We start from the raw sequence: 18,801 nt of genomic DNA on the forward strand, positions 1-18,801 counted from the left end.
GGTGATGCTGTGTTAGCAGAGGTGCACAAACACAATGCACACAAACCTCAATTTATTCGCCAATAACGTTGCCTCATAAGGGTTAATATATATAAGGTGACGTTTCAGTAAATTTAAGCAACTTCTGCTGCCTCAGACCACTTTTCTTAACAGCAGCAGTGATGGAGTAATTGACAATAAGGATGAAACCGGTTCACAGTTGTCTATCAGTGTATCACTGCTGCAGTCAGTTGGTCACATTTGCTCAATTTATTTTGATGGAAGTGTAATTACAATGTATATGAATTACCGATTAATTTAGATAGCAGCTACAAACTACACATTGCTGGATAATATTGGTATGAAAAGCCCAATAGCAGGATGGACGAAACATATTTAGATGTATAGTAGTACTGCCATACTCTGCGAGTAACAAGTAGGCTCTGATTCACGTCCTAGAACGGTTCTAAATGATGCCTCTATTTTTAAAATACGGCACAGGTTTTAACGTGCAGGACTCAATATTTTTGATAAACACTTTAAAAGCGAGGCATTTCCCCTTTAAAACATTTACGAATAACGATCAATCTGTTTTTAAATCCTTTATATTAAGTTCACTTGCTTGCTTACGACCGTGCAAATCTTTCAGTCGTTTTTTAACCCACTTCCCGTGATCCAATCGAGCTGACATTTTGCACACAGACTCGTTGTGCGTGACAATTAATGTTCGTGAAATTTTTTTTCAAAAATTTTAAACTTTTTAGGAAAAAATAAATTATATTTAATTACCTAATTGCTTAATGGTGGCAGCCATTCATCTGACCCATATGTGGCAGCCATCTCAAGCCAGAGGACGAGAGGACTCTAGCCGCCACGCATATAAAGGATTTATAGTGAAAAACTTTGTTTTTACGGGTTAATTTTTTTTGTCTGCACAGCTCGTTTTGTGTGTGAGTGTGATGCACGGTTGGTGGGGGAGTAGGGCAGGGTTCGCCGTGTTGCATGTTTCCCTGCTTTGCCGTAATACGGTGCCCGCGGATTACATTTCGTCCATAAAATAGGGCCTGCTTGTCAATGCTGAATAATTGAGGGAGCCATGCATGATGCCCTGAACAAGGCTGTGATGTGATGTAACGCTGAGGTGGTCCTAACGCGAGTGTCACGCAATAAGCATCTGGCTGGGCCTCATGCCAAAGCGGCATCTCTTTTGCGGTCATGCAATGACACCCAACTAGAAGTGACATGCCTCCAGACGGGGCTCTCAAACGAAAGACTCAGCAGTGTATTGTTACCAATTGGAATTTAAATGACAGATCATTCCTACAGCAAAGTCTTCATGGTCAGATAAGTGGTGGGTATGATGATGAGTTGGTTGGCACCATACCACGACAACTACACCTTAAGGGTGGTATACAAAATGACACAAGAGAGATGGTAAACATGCGTGTCTTTAATTGTCTTGAAATACTCTAGTGTTGATGCGAGTCTAATGTCAGTGGGTAGACTGCTCCATGCCACATTACCAGCAATACACAAAGCACATTACCAGCAACACACAAAGCACGATCATCATACTTGGCATTTACTTCTGTAGTGCTGTTACCTGTTAAAGGGTTTGAGTGAGTGGTGGAAGTTTAGTAAGTGTATACAAATGCAGGATTTGGAGCGGTGGCATAGTGGTCAGCACATTGCACTATGGGGCCGTCCATTATTGATGTCACGCACCTAGGGGGGGGGGGGGTCAGACATTTGTGACAATGTTTGACGAGGGGGGGGGGGTTTGAGAAATGTGACGTCACATCCAAATGCGCAACTTTAAATGAATATGGACAACACGTTCTACTTAATTAAATAGACTTTGTAATACATACTCTTAGGTTTTTTTCGATAAAGTCACCTACGTAACTTTACCGAAAAAACCTAAGAGGATGAATCCTTGCAGTCACGAAAGTTTCAAATCTAGAATTTTGAATACATGTTTTCTTTGACAACATCAGAGTGCAGCACCACATTAAATACGCACTACAATGACAATAGTTTAAAACGATTTGCAGCATGTTTTATTTTGGGGGGGGGGGGGGGGGCAGAGCTTTGTGACGTCATATTTGAGGGAGGATCTGACTTTGTGTGATGCCGTGTGACGAAGGGGGGGGGGGGAGTCAAAAATCGTCTAAAATCGCGTGACGTCATTTATGGACGGCCCCTATGAATCCGTCTATCTGAGTTTGATTGCCAGCCATTGCATACATGGGTGGCAAGAGATATCTAATCCAGTCTTGGGCCTCCCTCTTCTTCAACCTGCACTGACCAATGTGGTGAAGCAAGGTCAAAGTAACCTGTATGACTGACATGGCATGGGGAAGCCTTCATCCTTCAGTGCATTGACAGAGTTGTACATTCTAGATTTGAAGCTTTCGTGACTGCAAGGATTCATATTCTTAGGTTTTTTGGGTAAAGTCACGTAGGTAAAAAATAAAAATTAATCTAAGTAAAATAAAAAATAAAATAAAAATCACGACGTTTCGGAGGCAACACAAGCTTCCGTCTTCAGGTGGAACCGTCACAGCACGATAGCTGTATCAAGTGAGAGAAATTCCAAGAAACAGTATTTGTATATATACTGGTACATGCTAAACCAATGCCTTTGTGTGTGTGTATGTGAGGAGTGGTGCTCGCTAACAGCACTTGCCCCAACAATATGTTACAGGCTATATGGGGGATTCATATTCTTGGTTCTTTCGGTAAAGTTATTTTATTGTTTCCCTTCTACGTGACTTTACCGAAAGAACCAAGAATATGAATCCCTGCAGTCACGAAAGCTTTACATCAAAATGTATATGGGGGAGCTTTGTTTTTGTGAGGAGTAGTGGTTGCAGTGGTTTGCTCACTGTGCTATAAATGTTGTGACCTGAAAACATCAGACGCTCCTGTTCTGTGCCTCCCCGAGGGTGATTCGGGTTGCCTGGTGCTGTGTGCGCTTTGTCGGCATGATTTAGCGGAGCATTACGAGATGGGGGTTGGTGGATTGGGGGATGGTGTATAATCGACCTAATTTTCACCAATATATTTATAAAACAAAACAGACATCTGAAAGGACGTAACTCGTATGACCAATGAATAATTCCCACCACTGTGTTAAGCTAAATAAAAATAGCATTTTTTTTACTGGTAGGAAACTCCTGGTTACACCAGCCCACAGGGGATTATTGTGTCCGTCCGTCCGTCGTACAGGGAGGGGCTGGGTGGGGAGGAGAGGGTGGGGAGGGGCTGGGTGGGGGTGGGGCTGGGTGGGGAGGGGCTGGTCACCCCCTGGTGCCCTTATAAAACTCAACGTTAAAACCTGCTCACGCCGGCTTGTGCCCACCCTCACAGTCGGGCATATTTGCGGAATACACCACGCCGCCGTTGACCCTGGTCATTGACCGAGCAACCCAACGTTCCTTCCAGCTCCCGCCGCAGGAATGTGTTATCTGCTCTGCCTTGGTGGGTTTTGGTCCTTGGGCACTGTGTTCACTGGCAAATGTTGTCATGTCCAAATTAGGATGTCCCACAAAATTAAGGTTTTGTCTGGTTTCCACCCTGCTTCATATGTATAAGATGGCTATAGCATAGACCCAAAAGTAAATCCACTGTAAGTCAATTATGTGTCTGTACCATTAATTGTTGCTGTAGATCCCCTTCTGGTGGTCTATCTCTTTGTGAATTTGCACTGCTCAATGAGCCACGCTCTTACCAGTCATATGTTGGATTTGTCTTTGTGTGTGCGCCCCTCTTTCTGCCCCCAGCTTTACTCCATCATGGACCCAGGCACCCTGCGAGCACGGGATCCGGGTGGGGAGGTGGGGATAGAGGATCTCACCCAGCTGGAGTAAGGGATGCTGATGGTGCTGTGTGATGATGCTCTGTTTGATGATATGTGTGATGATGATGATGATGATCCAGAAAAGGAAAACAAAATGTAGACAATTTTTAGGAGCAATTCGTGCCCTAACAATTGCTTTTTTTTCAGTCTTGATAGGCTTGAGTGGGTCATGGTCTCTTGCCTAAATTTCCTAACCTGTGTAAGTGATCTCTTTGGCTTGGGTCATCTGTGCGAGAGTGGAGAGAGAGAGAGAGGGGTATGGGCCTGTGCTTGTCAGACCTGGGGTTTGTTTAGGGTGGCACAGAGGCATGGTGAGCACACATGGATTGGACCACACAATTACAGAGGCATCCTAGAATGTAAATGTGCAACGTTCGCATGTAATAAGCACTGGCAAATGCATTACAACGCATTACATTTCCATGACTTATGTACCAGATGACATTTTAGACATATTAGGCAGAACCAAGCCATTATAGGTGTTTGTAAAGACATTGTTGATGCCATATTTTGACTTTGGTAGGCAAGATGAAGGCAGAATTCTGAGCAAGATGGGTTGGTGGGGATGGGTTTGGCAGGAGGCAGAGTGTTGGTTAAAAGGGGGCTCAGCACAGGACTAATTCAGCCATGCAGTAAATGTAATAAATAGTGGTTAAGTTAGAGGAGACATTGTCTAAAGAAATTAAACCCAGGGAATTCGATAGGTTGGGGCCCAAAATCAAATCATTCAATTGTCCAGGTTGCTTCTACCCTGAAGCTAGACTCATTGGCTGATTACTAAACTCTATTTAAAGCTGATCACCTAGACGTTCATGGTCAAATAAGGAGAGAAGTAAAACACACCTCAGTATTACCAATGCCAGGTGTAATCAATAAGTCAACACCAAATGGGAAGTAAACTTAGATTGTCTTCTCTCGGCCGTTGGCACGACACGACACGCGCAATTAACAAAACATAGAACAGACACAGGAGCTGTAATCAATAACTCGAGTAGCTCATCCTTGTGAACAACCGACGACTTCCGTGTGTGACGCAGCGACCTGCACGAAGGAGCGATCCTGCTGAACCTCAAGAAACGGTACGACAGCGAGCGCATCTATGTGAGTGCTTTTGAATATTTACAATGAAATCATCTCCATTACTTTTCTGCTGATTTTCTATGCATTTTCATTTATTTATTGGGGGGGGGGGGGGGGGTTCACATTGGTGTTATAGGTTAGAGCTCTGTGGGTCTGAAAGTTCAATGACAAGAGGCTATTGGGTGAGTTGGAGGGGTTAAGATTTTAATAGGTCCAAAGGTTTAGGAGTTATGGATTTCTGGAAAAGCAGTCAGTGGATGAAAGGTCGGGGCATTTGATCATAAATCAAAATATGTATTTTTCTTCAGTTTTGTCCCACTGAGTTTGAAGACTTTCTCAGGAGGTTTTTTTTCAAATGAGCATTTTGTCTATAGGAGGAAACTGTAGCACCCAGAATAAACTAGGATAGCCACGTTGTGATAATACTATGACAAATCGTGCAACATGAGGTCCATGATAATCATATTGTCTGTTTTGCACGTAATAATTGTCTTTGCTGATTTTATGGAATATAAATATTTATGTCCAAACAAACGATGTGTGCCTACGAGGGGAATAGCGCACAAAACCTTCACAGCTGCTGTAGATCAGCATCCTACTTGCCGTTCTTGGTTCTACAAATACATCACATCGCTCTGCAGGTAAGTAGGTATCTCGTAACCACGATGATGTCTGCGTGATCCATCTACCCGTTGCACACTCGAAATGAAGGACGTGGGCAGGTGCTCCAAATCGAGGGCAAGCACATTTATTTATTGTAGTTAATATTCATCTTGTGAAGAACCGCACCGTCACTCTGTAAAATGCAACAGCGCAAGTTACACGCAGCAACTCTTCCGAGACCCCATTAACCACGTGGCTGGTTTACACGTGCGGTTATTCATTAACCCTACCAGCCACCTACAGGCTCGACTCAGTCACCACATGCTGCTGTACACACATGCGTTGATGCACTGCACAGCACATCAGGACCTTCACAGAACCACACTTTACTCCCTTGTTGCTGCACAAGGACATACTTAAAAGAGTGATCCATTCCTAATGTGCCACATACCTCACCTGCAAAGTGCTGGATTACAGGCAGGCATGTTCCACCATCGCTTGCGTGCTGCTGGTATTACACTCGTCACCTTGGCTATTTGCCCCATTGTCGGTAATGGAGACAGCGGCACATTTTTGCCAAAAAAAAACCGCACAAGAAGCAACACATTAATCAGTGCTTTAATTGGGCCAATACAGTACAATTAATGTTCCAAATTACTTCAATGTAGGATTATGAGACTTTTCTTATTGTTGTAAATTGACGTAATGCTCGACTATTTAAACTTTAATTTATTATGTAGGAGTCAATCAGTAAATAACCCGTGGAGTACTCTTTGGTTCTTTCGGTAAAGTCACGTAGGTATAAAATAAAATAAACCACGACGTTTCGGGCGCAACACAAGCGTCCGTCATCAGGTGGGAAAGCATGGTCTGCTATTCATTAATTTTATTGTATACCTACGTGACTTTACTGAAAGAACCAAAGAGTATGGATTCCTGCAGTCACGAAAGCTTCAAATCAAGTTCGAACCTGTTCAGTATTTAACCAGGGGAACACGTAACCAGGGGATAACTCATGTTTTGTTTGAGGGCAAATTTGGGTAGCCATCATGGTTTATTTTTATTTAATTAGTTTGATGTTATATTTCAAACTATCTATTATGCCACAACCGTGTAGTATTTGAGTGGGAAAATCAATTTATATATAGTAGATGGCAGTTTTGGCAATTTTGCCACAGGAATTATTATGATTTATGTTGATTGTTGTTTCGTCAAACCTGTGCAAACTGGCACATTGACAAATGTGCTCCTTCTACGCATAGTGAGAAGTTATTCATATATATTCATGTCAAGATTGGTGGGTGAACCCGCGGAAGATTTCTGGAGTCGCCTAATTAATATCTAAAATGCTGCCAGCAAACGATAAAAGCGAACGGTGGAGTGGCTACGTGATCCGGTGGATGGAGATTGGTCACCGCAGGTCACACCGTGGGTGATTGCCCAGAGGTGCTGAGCATGAGCCTGTTGACACGAGCCTCGTAACCCGCGCGTTTTACCTCCTCCACAGACGTACATTGGGAGCATCCTGCTGTCCCTGAACCCGTACCGTATGTACGACATCTACAGCTCGGAGGTGGTGCTGCTGTACGAGGGAAAGGCGATGGGGGAGAATCCGCCGTGAGAATCGCATGCCCAGGCTCCGTACCTTGTAATGGCATTCTTAAATTTAGTGCCTGCCTTTCAACTTTTCGCAAGCATTATCTGTCAAAATTTGACAAGTTAGATAGATTACTCACAAATACTTAATTGGGAAGCCTTTCAACTTTCCGCAAGCATTATCTGTCAAAATTTTACAAATTATTGATAGATTACTCACAAATACTTAATTGGGAAGCCTTTCAACTTTTCGCAAGAATTATCTATCAAAATTTTACAAATTATTGATAGATTACTCACAAATACATAATTGGGAAGCCTCTCAACTTTTCGCAAGCATTATCTGTCAAAATTTGACAAGTTAGATAGATTACTCACGAATACTTAATTGGGAAGCCTTTCAACTTTTCGCAAGAATTATCTGTCAAAATTTGACAAGTTATATAGATTACTCACAAATACTTAATTGGGAAGCCGGATAGCAACATTGCCTCCTACTGGTAGACTGAGGCCCACAATCTGGCCGGTGTTGCATGAACCTCGTGGCTCACAGTGACGGCTGCCACCTCGGTCCCCTTGGTGGGACTGCAGCAGGGCACTCAAGCTTGACATGAGATGTGATTTAAGGTGCTTTGAGTAGCTAAGGCATTTATTTAAAGTGGCCTATAAATGCAAATCCTTAGTTACTTCACTTAACGTACAGAGAGGTCCATTTTTTTATTTCTCACTTCAATAACAGGGAGGAACAAGGCTATGTACCTTTTCATTTTGATCGAAGTCCCCCTTAAAAAAAACTGCCACAGGTATAAATGTTCTTCATTTGTATCCCTCTGATAAACATCTCCATAAGGACCAAAAACAATATGAATTGTATTTTTTATTTAATTCATCATGCCTCGTGATCTGTATGAAAGACATATCAAATGATTGTGTCATGTCAGATTAGTCAATGACTTGTGCATAATATATTTTGAGCCTTGTTTTAAAGTTGGGTAAGTACACGCTCAAGCAAAACCAGACGCGGAAAGGAGTCTCACTTTAGCCATATGGACTGAAAGCACAGGTGCTGTTAACGAGCACCTATTAAGGCTGGTAAAACGCATAAGGGGTGGTTTGGCAAACACCACACTCAGCTACTCCTTACATGCACGTTTAGACAAACACATCGTAATATTAACATTTATATGACTCAAGCATGTAAATTTATACTCTATGGTTTTTTCGGTAAAGTCACGTAGGTAAGAAATTAAAATAAATTAAATCACGACGTTTCGGGCGCAACACAAGCATCCTTCTTCAGGTGTCACACTCTTAAATGTGTCCACACAGTTAAGAGTGTGACACACACTTAAGCGGTGTGACACACACTTAAGAGTGTGTCACACTTAAGCGGTGTACTTTTTCTAAGTTGTCCCCACCTGAAGAAGGACGCTTGTGTTGCACCCGAAACGTCGTGATTAAATTTATTTTATTTTTTTACCTACGTGACTTTACCGAAAAAACCCAAAGAGTATGAATCCTTGCAGTCACAAAAACTTAAAACCTAGAATCATGTAAATGCAGTGTCCCCTTTTCACATAAGTTTACTATGTTAATGCTGGTAATACGATTCCTGTTTTTTTCTCTCCAGCCACCTCTTTTCTATTGCAAATGCAGCCTACATGAAGATGATTGATGCCAAAGAAAATCAGTGCATTTTAATAAGGTCGGTGTGCTCATGTATTAAACACAAAAGTCCCACTGGAGTACAGCTTTACGTGAACTGTGCGTTGAAAGCTCAACTCACACTGCATGTCAGCTTTCATAATTTTTTCTGAATTGGATTGACTTTTTTAATTTCAAATACTCTGCATGGCTCATGCATTTAATAAATACATTGATTATAACATAAAGTTGGTGTTCGAAAACGTTCACAATATCTTTGATGGTTGTCTTTTCATCCACATTTCTTCGTCTACACCAATACCGATCCCTACAAATGCAGAATGCCTCCAAACACATCATTGTGATAGTTAGCTTCTACCCAGTAAATTCTGTTAGAAAATTGCCAAACCACAGTGGTTTCTATAAAGTTGATGTTACCCTCCCCCCCCCTTGACATGATACACATGAATAGACCACAGATAACATATCTTATTATCTAGATTTAGACAATTAACTTCCAGACTTATTTATCTCCGGTTGGGTTCTTTACATTTTACGGTGAAACCACCACTGGTCGCTGACGGCCTTGTTAGTCTGACAAACCCTTCTCTGGATTAGTTATTTTTACATCAGTTGTATTTTCTTTTTTGTGATGGTGTATCATCTGGCCCATAGATTGACAAACACATCTGTCCAGAGCACCTTTACCCCAACAAATGCAGCGAAACCGTACTGGGGCGGTCACATAGCCCAGCAGGGAGTGTGTTTGCAGCATGTTGCAAGAAGGTTTTGAATATGGCAAGTGGTTTGATTCCCACTGGCCACCCTGGTTATTACTGCAGGTGTATTAACCATCAAATACGGACCATCTGCTTGACAGTGGATGCTAAAAGATCCCATGATGTCATTCGAAAAAATCAGGCCACTGTGTTCCAGCGTCATGGTTTAAATTTGGCAAATTTGAAAAAATTACCTCCAAATTACTCAATTTGGGATTACACATAGCTAAACATCACTCCCTACTGTGAAACGACTGCAGACTCTGCCCGTGAAACATGAGCGCCTTCATGATGTCCTCGCAAGATAACAATTGTGCAATTATAAAAATGCGCTAGACTATTGCTATTATTACACTGGTCAACACACTTTTTCTGGCATAAGGTATTCCAAAGGTTTTAAGGTAATTTTGGGGTGCTGATTCCAAACTTGGCATCAGTTTTGATCAAATATTGCATTTTCAATAACAACTGCAAAAGAAAAATATTAAATAAATGTGGATATCTACATAAAATGATATTATAAAAACAATATCCTAAAAATACACCACCGTATTTTAACACTAAAGCAGTCACTGACTCGCAACAACTTGCAATCATAAGTGACAGTTAATTTCGGGTAAAATCAATGAAAATGGGGTATGCCGATAGCATAAAAATTATGTGATAGAGCAAATCTGAGATCAGATTTGGAATCAGCACCCTGAAATTAGTCTAAAACAGCTGCAAAAGTCCAGGCCAGAAAAAAAAATTTTTGCTGACCAGTGTTATTAAAGTGTAACATCGTGTTCCGGTGCGTGAATTTGGGCGCCAGCGGAGAAAGCGGCTCGGGCAAGACGGAGGCCACCAAGCTGGTGCTGCGCTACGTGGCGGCGCTGAACCACACTCGCAAGGACAACATCACCCAGCAGGTGCAGCTGGTGTCAGACAATATACCACCATCATCATCATCATCATCCATGATCAATCCACTGCTGAATTCATGCCTTCCCATGCCATCGCCATATCTCAAAAGGCTGCTATGCAGCAACCAACCCAGCACGCTCACACGACTGATTGCATACCATCATCATCAGCCATGATGGATCCATTGCTGAATTCATGCCTTCCCATGCCATCGCTATATTTCAAAAGCCTGCTTGCTATGCAGCAACCAACCCAGCACGCTCACACGACTGATTGCATACCATCATCATCAGCCATGATGAATCCACTGCTGAATTCATGCCTTCCCAAGCCATCGCTATATTTCAAAAGGCTGCTATGCAGCAACCAACCCAGCACCTGCACATTGCTGATTGTGTCACTCAACCTTGTCTGTGGACGTGCTCTCGGACGGTTCATTGCTTGGCTACCTCTCCGTCGTTACTCGTGACCATCGTCCATTCTTACGACGCGCCTTTCCAAGCCCACTTACTTTTCCCAACAGTTTGTATGATGTAATTTACCTGCATATGATCTCTAATCTATGTGTTCCTTGTGACTGGATTTTAAAAAAAAAAGTGCATCTTGATTGCTGGCGCTCTCTGCCTTTTGTACGTTCACAGATCTTGGAGGCAACTCCTCTGCTGGAGTCATTTGGAAACGCCAAAACCATGCGCAATGACAACTCCAGTCGCTTCGGCAAATACATCCAGCTCTTCATGGAAGAGTGAGACCTCAGAATTATACAGCTCTCTTGTTATCAGCGTGTTACTCTCTTTTTTATTGCAGGCAGTACAAGATTAACAATGCATTGCCACACACAGCTCGATTGTACTTATGCTGTCACAACTATATATAATTTATGTGTGTAAATCAAAAGTAATCTCTTAACTGTACATGGTCTACCACTAATATACGTGGCACCAAAATTCAGAAAATAACATCAATCTGTGCTTCCTTGAAGAAGAAAAAAAAATCACAATTAACTTTAAATAAATACCCACTAACAAATCTTGAAATAACAGTGTTTTATAATGGGAATAAACAGACCATCAGTTAAGCCCAAAATCGCATGATGTCAAGACAGTAGAAGATGCACGGCATGCACGCGGGGATTTCCAGCATGAGAATCATCAGAAGAATATCTCCGGCTCGAGTGAGATTCGGGTTGGTAGGAGCCGTGCTAGGCCGTGTTACTGTGACACGACAAGCACTTGCGGTTTCAGAGCTTTGGAGTTTTGTGGGTCTTCTTCTTTCGTATGGCTGATATAGATGTTGAGCAACAATTACAATTTCGCGTTCAGGTGGTCAAGCCAGATAACCGCGTGCAGGAACAGCGGAGTGTATCGCTGTGATGTCTCCTTTGGGTTTTTTGGATCGGACATTGCGTCGTAATATGTTGCATGGTCTGTTTTGGATGGTAATTTGTGAGAACATTATTTTAAGCGAATAGAGAGTCTATCCTTTATAGGGACATTTTGTAAGAATAAGTTGGAAATGTCTCAGTATTCATTATTTCATGTTTGCTGGTACTGGTCTTGGAACTGAGTAAGTGTGTAAATCTGGGGTCTCTCTCTGAGCAGGCTTGTTTCTATGCTGGATGTCTGTATAGGCCCTCGTGATATGATCGGTGACAGTTCTTCACGTGGCCACTTGGCTCATAAGTCAGAGTGCTGAGCTGATACCACAGAGATTCTGGGTTCAAATCAGGACAGCCATCCATACTTTATCAGGTGTCTCAAGTGTAGTGAGTTGATTGCCTCAGCCTCAGCCTAGCGTTTAATGTAAAAAAGAAACTTCACAGTTAAATATGTTTTTACACTTAACATGGATAAATTCCAGCGCTGAAAATGTTAAATATCGGTTTCATTGTCACGTGACAAATCATTATCTCTGTAGCAGGGTGGGTGGGGAAGTGCTACCCCTGTTGTGGAAAAGGAGTCACTTGAATACATTTTCAGAAGCAGTTCTGTGAAATATTCCATGGACCAATCTGCAACACGGGGCGATGCGCTGCTCCGCTAGAGTTCTGAATGTATCCTTCATCTCATGGTGCCAATGGCACAATTGAGATAAGCATTGGAGAACAAGGCAAGACATAGTGTTTTAAAAAAGTTGTTTCATCTAAACACATCCAGCTCATAGCTCATATCCTCAGCAGATTCCTTAGCAAACACTTCATGATGCATTTAAATATGTATGGTCCTTACGGCTCACGTTACAATCTTGTAGCATGCTAGCTGCGATGGTTGTCCAGATCTACGATGTGTTTTCGGGTTGTATCACGTGTTCTTGGGTATGATGTCCAATGTTTCTCTCCATGTGCTGGGAGATTCTTCAGTTGCTACTGGGAGTGAAACACCGTACAGCATATTCCTTGGGTCTTTCGGTAAAGTCACATAGATAGGTTCAAATGAATAATAAAATAAACAAAAAACTACGACGCTTCGATCACAACACAAGTGATCGTCAGTCTGATATAACGATCCTGATGACGATCGCTTGTGTTGTGATCGAAACGTCGTAGTTTTTAGTTTCTCTTATTATTAATTCCAACCTATCTACGTGACTTTACCGAAAGTCCTAAAGAATAGGAATTCCTGCAGTCACGAAAGCTTTAAGTCAAGATTTAACCGTACAGCATGCCAAACAACATGTGGTGCACCACGAAAAACACATCGGAGATCAGGTAGCATGCTTTGATGAGAATGACCCCCATAATTAGCAAGTGGAGGCAAGGGTTCGTTCTACCAAACCGCTGCTTATTTTAGTGGCAAGCAAACTAAACAGGAGACCTACCAGCCATGCCAAAAGTATTGTTTTTATTTTCTCTCGTAAAATTAGATTCACGTGTAAAATCATTTGCACGGGTGTTGCCATCGCTTATTGTTTCATCGTGCGTGGAAACCGACGATAATCCAAAAATATTGTTTTTATTTTCTCTCCTAAAATTAGATTCGCGTGTAAAATCATTTGCACGGGTGTTGCCATCGCTTATTGTTTCATCGTGCGTGGAAACCGACGAGAATCCAGCCTTACCCCTCTTGTGAACTCGCTAATTTTCACGTGATCTTTTGTTTCAGTGGGGTGATCAATGGTGCCATAACTTCCCAGTATTTACTCGAGAAGTCAAGAATTGTCTTTCAGGTAATGCTAGAACGATCACGCTAAAATACACCTCATGCATACTATACTTAAGATTACCACATTATTTAAGTGCGTTTGTATGCACGTGAAGTTGGAAGCGCTGCTGCATTGGCACACTATCCTTCTATCCCAGCTGCTTACAGCCCCAAGACAGAGTCCTTCTAACAGCCAGGCCCATGTGAGAGACAGGAGTATTTTGTCACCATCGTAAATAAGAACGATGCCTCACTTGACACAGACACAGTAAATCTAGCTGTGACGGTCCCACCTGATGACGGAGACGTGTGTTGCCTCCGAAACGTCGTGATTTACTATTTTATTTTTATTATTACTTTTATTAATTTTAATTTTATTATTTTTACCTACGTAACTTTACCGAAAAAACCTAAGAGCATGAATCCTTGCAGTCACGAAAGCTTCAAATCTAGAACGATGTTTAATTTAACCTAGTTAGCTTTGTGTGTGATGTGAAAATTTACCTGGTGACTTTTCCCGTTTGTAATTGTATATAAATGCGAGGTGCTGTGATACGTCGCATATAATTTATTTTTCCTATTAAGGCGACAGTTTTATTGACGAGTGCGTTGAGGTTTTTTTGTTGTTAATTTTGCTTGTACACCACTGCCAACGTAGCATTACCAAATAATGTATGAACCCATATCACTAACGACTACAAAATTGTGTAGAAGAGTAATTTTGTAGTGAAGGTATTACGTCAGTAGTGCCTGTGCACTTCACTAAATCAGTGTCTTGAAAGTAGCGGTGCTGGTTCTTGCAATTACTGTGCATTAGACATCTGTCTGCTGGAGCAACACGTTGCCTCTTTGAGACAATACAATAAGTATGATTTTACAAGAGCATCTGTGTGGTATTTAAGTGTTATCTAATTCTACCGCTGCGTCGGTTTATTTGCAATTATGCTGTATAGACATACTTTTTGGTTCTTTCGGTAAAGTCACGTAGGTAAAAATAAAATAAAACAAATCACGACGTTTCGATCGCAACATAAGCAATCCTCATCAGGTGGGACAACCACAGCAAGAAAATGCTGAAGTCGGCTGTGGTTGTCCCATCTGATGAAGATTGATTGGGTTGCAATCGAAACGTCGTGATTTGGTATATTTTATTTCGACCTACGTGACTTTACCGAAAGAACCAAAGAGTATGGATTCCTGCAGTCACGAAAGCTTCAAATCAAGATTGTCCTGTACAGCTCTTCGGTGTGTTTTCCGGTTGTACCGCGTGTCGTTTGGCACGATGTCCAATTCTTTGGGTCTTTCTGTGAAGTCACGTAGATAGGTTCAAATAAAATTACAAAAAATAACCAAAAGCTACGACGTTTCGATCACAACTCAACGATTGAAACGTCGTCGTTTTTTGTTATTTTCTTTGAACCAATCTACGTGAAAGCAGGAATATGAATTCCTGCTTTCACAAAGCTTTAAGGCACTATGTCCAATGTTTCACTCCACGTGCTGTGAGTTTCCTCACTTAAATTCTTCATTCAGTTCCTGAAGAAGCTCCCAGGACGAGGAGCGAAGTTTCGGGGAATCCTTATTTATCCAGGAGGAATCCAATGAGCTATGAAGCTCTTTTTCATAGATGTCCAGTAATTTTTACAGATCTCCAGTAGATGTCCAAGTGCTATCGTCATTGACCATACATCCTAAGCAGGACTGTGCCGTTAACTACATCTACATGCTTAAGACAAAACTCTCTGAGGTAAAGATCTGTCTTATTATTATTAATGTGACCTATATGACCTTTACTCATTCTCTAGGCCAAAAATGAAAGGAACTACCACATATTCTACGAGCTGCTGGCAGGATTGCCATCGCAACAGAGGCAGAGGTACTACTTGCAAGACCCTGAGACCTACTACTACCTCAACCAGGTGAGTGTTCACTGGGGTTACAAGCAAGAGGCTTCTTCAACCATTTACACAAAACCTCATCCTGGACTCCAGTAAGGGCAGCGTTGCCATTGGAGACCATTAGGGCTGGGCTACGTGTGGATCAAGAACATGAAAAAATTCGTGAACATTAATGACCTACTCATCTTAAACATAAATATTATGAAAGCCAGAGATATGGTTTAGATTTCACTCGGCACTGATGTTAGCCGCAGCTGGGAGATTGAACTTAGGTTTTCAGGTTTGTAGCTCAAATGGCTATGGAACTGCTACTCACATATATATACATACAAAGATAAAGATCCCCCATATAACATTAACATACTTCTTAGGCAAGTGCTGTTAGCAAGCACCGATGAAAGCTGGCACGGTACACGAGGGGGTGGGTGGCCAGCATCCCGTCCGGCCGCCTTTGTCAAATAAAGATAATTTAGTAAATTGTTTAGTTTTACACGTGACACTAGGTACTCATTTGGGGCTGAGTCGAGCTAGGGGAGGCCCAGGACCGGTTCAGATAATCGTCACGGGTGTTGGCCGTGAGCAGGAATCGAATTTGGGTTGCCGGATTTGTATCGCAGAGCGCTGACACACCACTGCTCCTCAGACATAATTACACACACATAGACACACTAATATCACATTAACTATTAATAAAAGTGAGCAGAGATGATCGACATTTGATGGAGAGAACTCAGCAGCAGCATCATCGTCACATCATCAGCAGCAGCAGTGGTGGTCCTGTGATGTGACTCGACCCTGCCATTGGAATGTGTAATTTCAACCACTGTGTCAGACCCTCCCATAGAGATGAGTGCCAAGGGTTCTCAGTGCCAATGGTGGGTCATTTCCATTCTTCGTGGCCATTTCCATGGTGGTCAGCGCGCATGACGTCACGTTCCGTGACATCATCGCACTGGACGGCACACACGACGTCACACCCCCATTTTACTCCTCTACATATGTATGTTAAAGTTATTTCGCACCACACGTAGCCAACCGTGCTAATTGGAGGTGCGGATAACATATATTCAGCAATTGCAGGTGAATATGGACCTATATTTTTTTAGTAGGTGACCAAAGAGACAAATGACGTGGTCCTGCAGGGTGGTAATTGTGAGATCCCAGGCAAGCATGATGGGGAGGACTTCCGAAGACTGCTGAGTGCCCTGGAGATTCTGACGTTCAGCACTGAGGATCAGGCCACCATCTTCAAGGTGCTCTCCTCCATCCTGCACCTGGGTAACGTCTGCTTCGCTTGTCACGAGGTGAGTCCAGTGACCAGGTTGTCTGCTTAGCAAGGTGGGGGGAGGGCTGCCATTAAAGGGAAATATATTAAACAATAAAGCATGGTCTCTCCATTACTGGATGAAGTTCTCTCTATCCCACTGTCTTCCAATACGGTCCTGTGCTGGCACAATTCATCTCGCTCCAGCGCATGAACTGACCTCAAATCATTTCGTCTCCACTTGTGATGTGGGTTGCTGATGGGATGGCATTCTGGTGTACATGACGCAGGTCGATGGGCAGGAGGTGGCATCGGTGGTGAGTGTGCGTGAGCTCCAGTCAGTCTCCGAACTTCTGCAGATCTCTCAGGAGGGCCTTCAAAAGGCCATCACCTACAAGGTCACGGTGAGCGTGGGGTCAGGCGCAATGGCACACACGCGGTGATATTGCAGAAGGAGAGTCATACCGAAGTCATGATCGTAGTTGTGACTGAGAGCTTCAGGTCTGAGTAGAACTATCAAAAACAATTTGTAGCCTTTATAGAAGGGGGTCTGTTTGGAATGTTTTTGTCAACGGTGGCTAAAGCTGTGTTGCTCCAACCACACCATCATATTGTCTGCTGTACTAACCTTAATAGGTGCTCACTGGTAACAGTGTGGGTGTGTGTAACTGCAGGAGGCCATGCGGGAGAAGATATACACGCCATTGTCTGTGGAAAGTGCGATTGACGCCAGGTACCTAAACTCGTGTGGTGCGGAAGTTGTGTGCGAGGAGCTCACACCATGGAGTGTTATAATCATGGGGACATTTTTTCGTCTGTAAAGCGACGAGCGTTTGAACCCAAGTTTGTTACCCTAATTAAGGCCTTAACCATTGAGCTGGCAATAGTTCACATTTAAATATAATGTAAAATTTTTATGAAAAAAAAAACGATTAGCAAAATCAGAGAAGCTGAATTTTTTAGTGCGTCATGTCCATGCCCTTATCAATCCCAACGTTCATCCTACAAGGTCCAATCACAAGAGAGAAACACAAACAAATGTTTTGCCAGTATTGAAATGGCTTCATGCCGTATGAACCTGAAAACTAAATTTCCCTGCACAAGAATACGGGTAAACCGTATGGGTTGACAGGTATGGACATAGAAACAAATATACATGTTCTTATGCAATAATATTTTCCCAAGTATTTCCTTCAAACAGGATGGAGCTGGTTGATCCCATTGCATAAACTAACCCAACCATAATATCTCCGACACAAGTTCAGATTTGAATCCTCTTTTTCAGGCTCGACTCTTTCGCACGTACATTATATTCAGAAGTATTACTGCGTTTTATTCTACAACCATGTTTCCTTTTTTTCACGGTGATTACGATGAGCGGTATGCGCAAGATAACAAAAAACCACTTCTCCGTTGCTCCCCGCTGCCCTTCACAGAGATGCCATTGCCAAGATCCTGTATGCACAGCTCTTTGTCTGGCTCATCAGCCACATCAACCTGCTGGTGGCCCCCAGGCAGGATGCCAAGTCCATCGCCGTGCTCGACATTTACGGCTTTGAGGTCGGGTTTCAGCATGAGAGCATCTGGCCACTGTCTTTCCCTGCCAGCCGTCCTCTTCACTGCTCTTATGCATTGTTTTGTTTCGCCTAAGAAGCCATCATTGAATCTTATAACTGATTTTCTTCAGGGCCCTGCTTCGGGGTATTAGACCATTTGCTGTTTTTGTTGTTGTTGTAATTGATAATAGGGTTTCCCCTTTTTTCTGGCATCAAAACAGGTGTTAAGATGTTAAAGACAATGCATTTATTATCAGAGTGTGTTTTTTGTTTGCATTGTGATCACAAGTATTGTGGTTAATGCAGACATGATTTCTTGTAAAAGGTTTCAGTTTGGTGTTTTAACAACTTAACACCTGTTTTGTTGCCAGAAAAAAGGAGAAAACCTATTCTCATATTTTGGTACTGGCAAAGGAGGTCCCATGATGTTGTTGTTATTGTCGTGTTTATTATGTTGGAGGACCCTAAGGTATCCGGAGAAAACTTCCTGCTATTGG

The 18,801-nt window shown here is 42.5% G+C and overlaps 1 protein-coding gene across 1 annotated transcript in view; it reads left to right on the forward strand.

Annotated features, from left to right (window-relative positions):
• The window catches only part of MYO15A (myosin XVA), a 137,297-nt gene that overhangs the window by 34,565 nt on the left and 83,931 nt on the right, over positions 1–18,801 (forward strand). The window contains exons 3-14 of the mRNA XM_061569710.1: positions 3,765–3,847; positions 4,879–4,942; positions 7,032–7,141; positions 8,751–8,825; positions 10,355–10,451; positions 11,088–11,191; positions 13,548–13,611; positions 15,392–15,505; positions 16,627–16,788; positions 17,039–17,152; positions 17,423–17,481; positions 18,185–18,308. Coding sequence (XP_061425694.1) covers positions 3,765–3,847; positions 4,879–4,942; positions 7,032–7,141; positions 8,751–8,825; positions 10,355–10,451; positions 11,088–11,191; positions 13,548–13,611; positions 15,392–15,505; positions 16,627–16,788; positions 17,039–17,152; positions 17,423–17,481; positions 18,185–18,308 — 1,170 coding nt within the window. The remainder of the gene's footprint in view (positions 1–3,764; positions 3,848–4,878; positions 4,943–7,031; positions 7,142–8,750; positions 8,826–10,354; positions 10,452–11,087; positions 11,192–13,547; positions 13,612–15,391; positions 15,506–16,626; positions 16,789–17,038; positions 17,153–17,422; positions 17,482–18,184; positions 18,309–18,801) is intronic.

Source organism: Lethenteron reissneri, chromosome 44, assembly GCF_015708825.2.
Source record: "Lethenteron reissneri isolate LAM-NWPU_2019-01 chromosome 44, ASM1570882v1, whole genome shotgun sequence".
Classification (NCBI taxonomy): Eukaryota; Metazoa; Chordata; class Hyperoartia; order Petromyzontiformes; family Petromyzontidae; genus Lethenteron; species Lethenteron reissneri.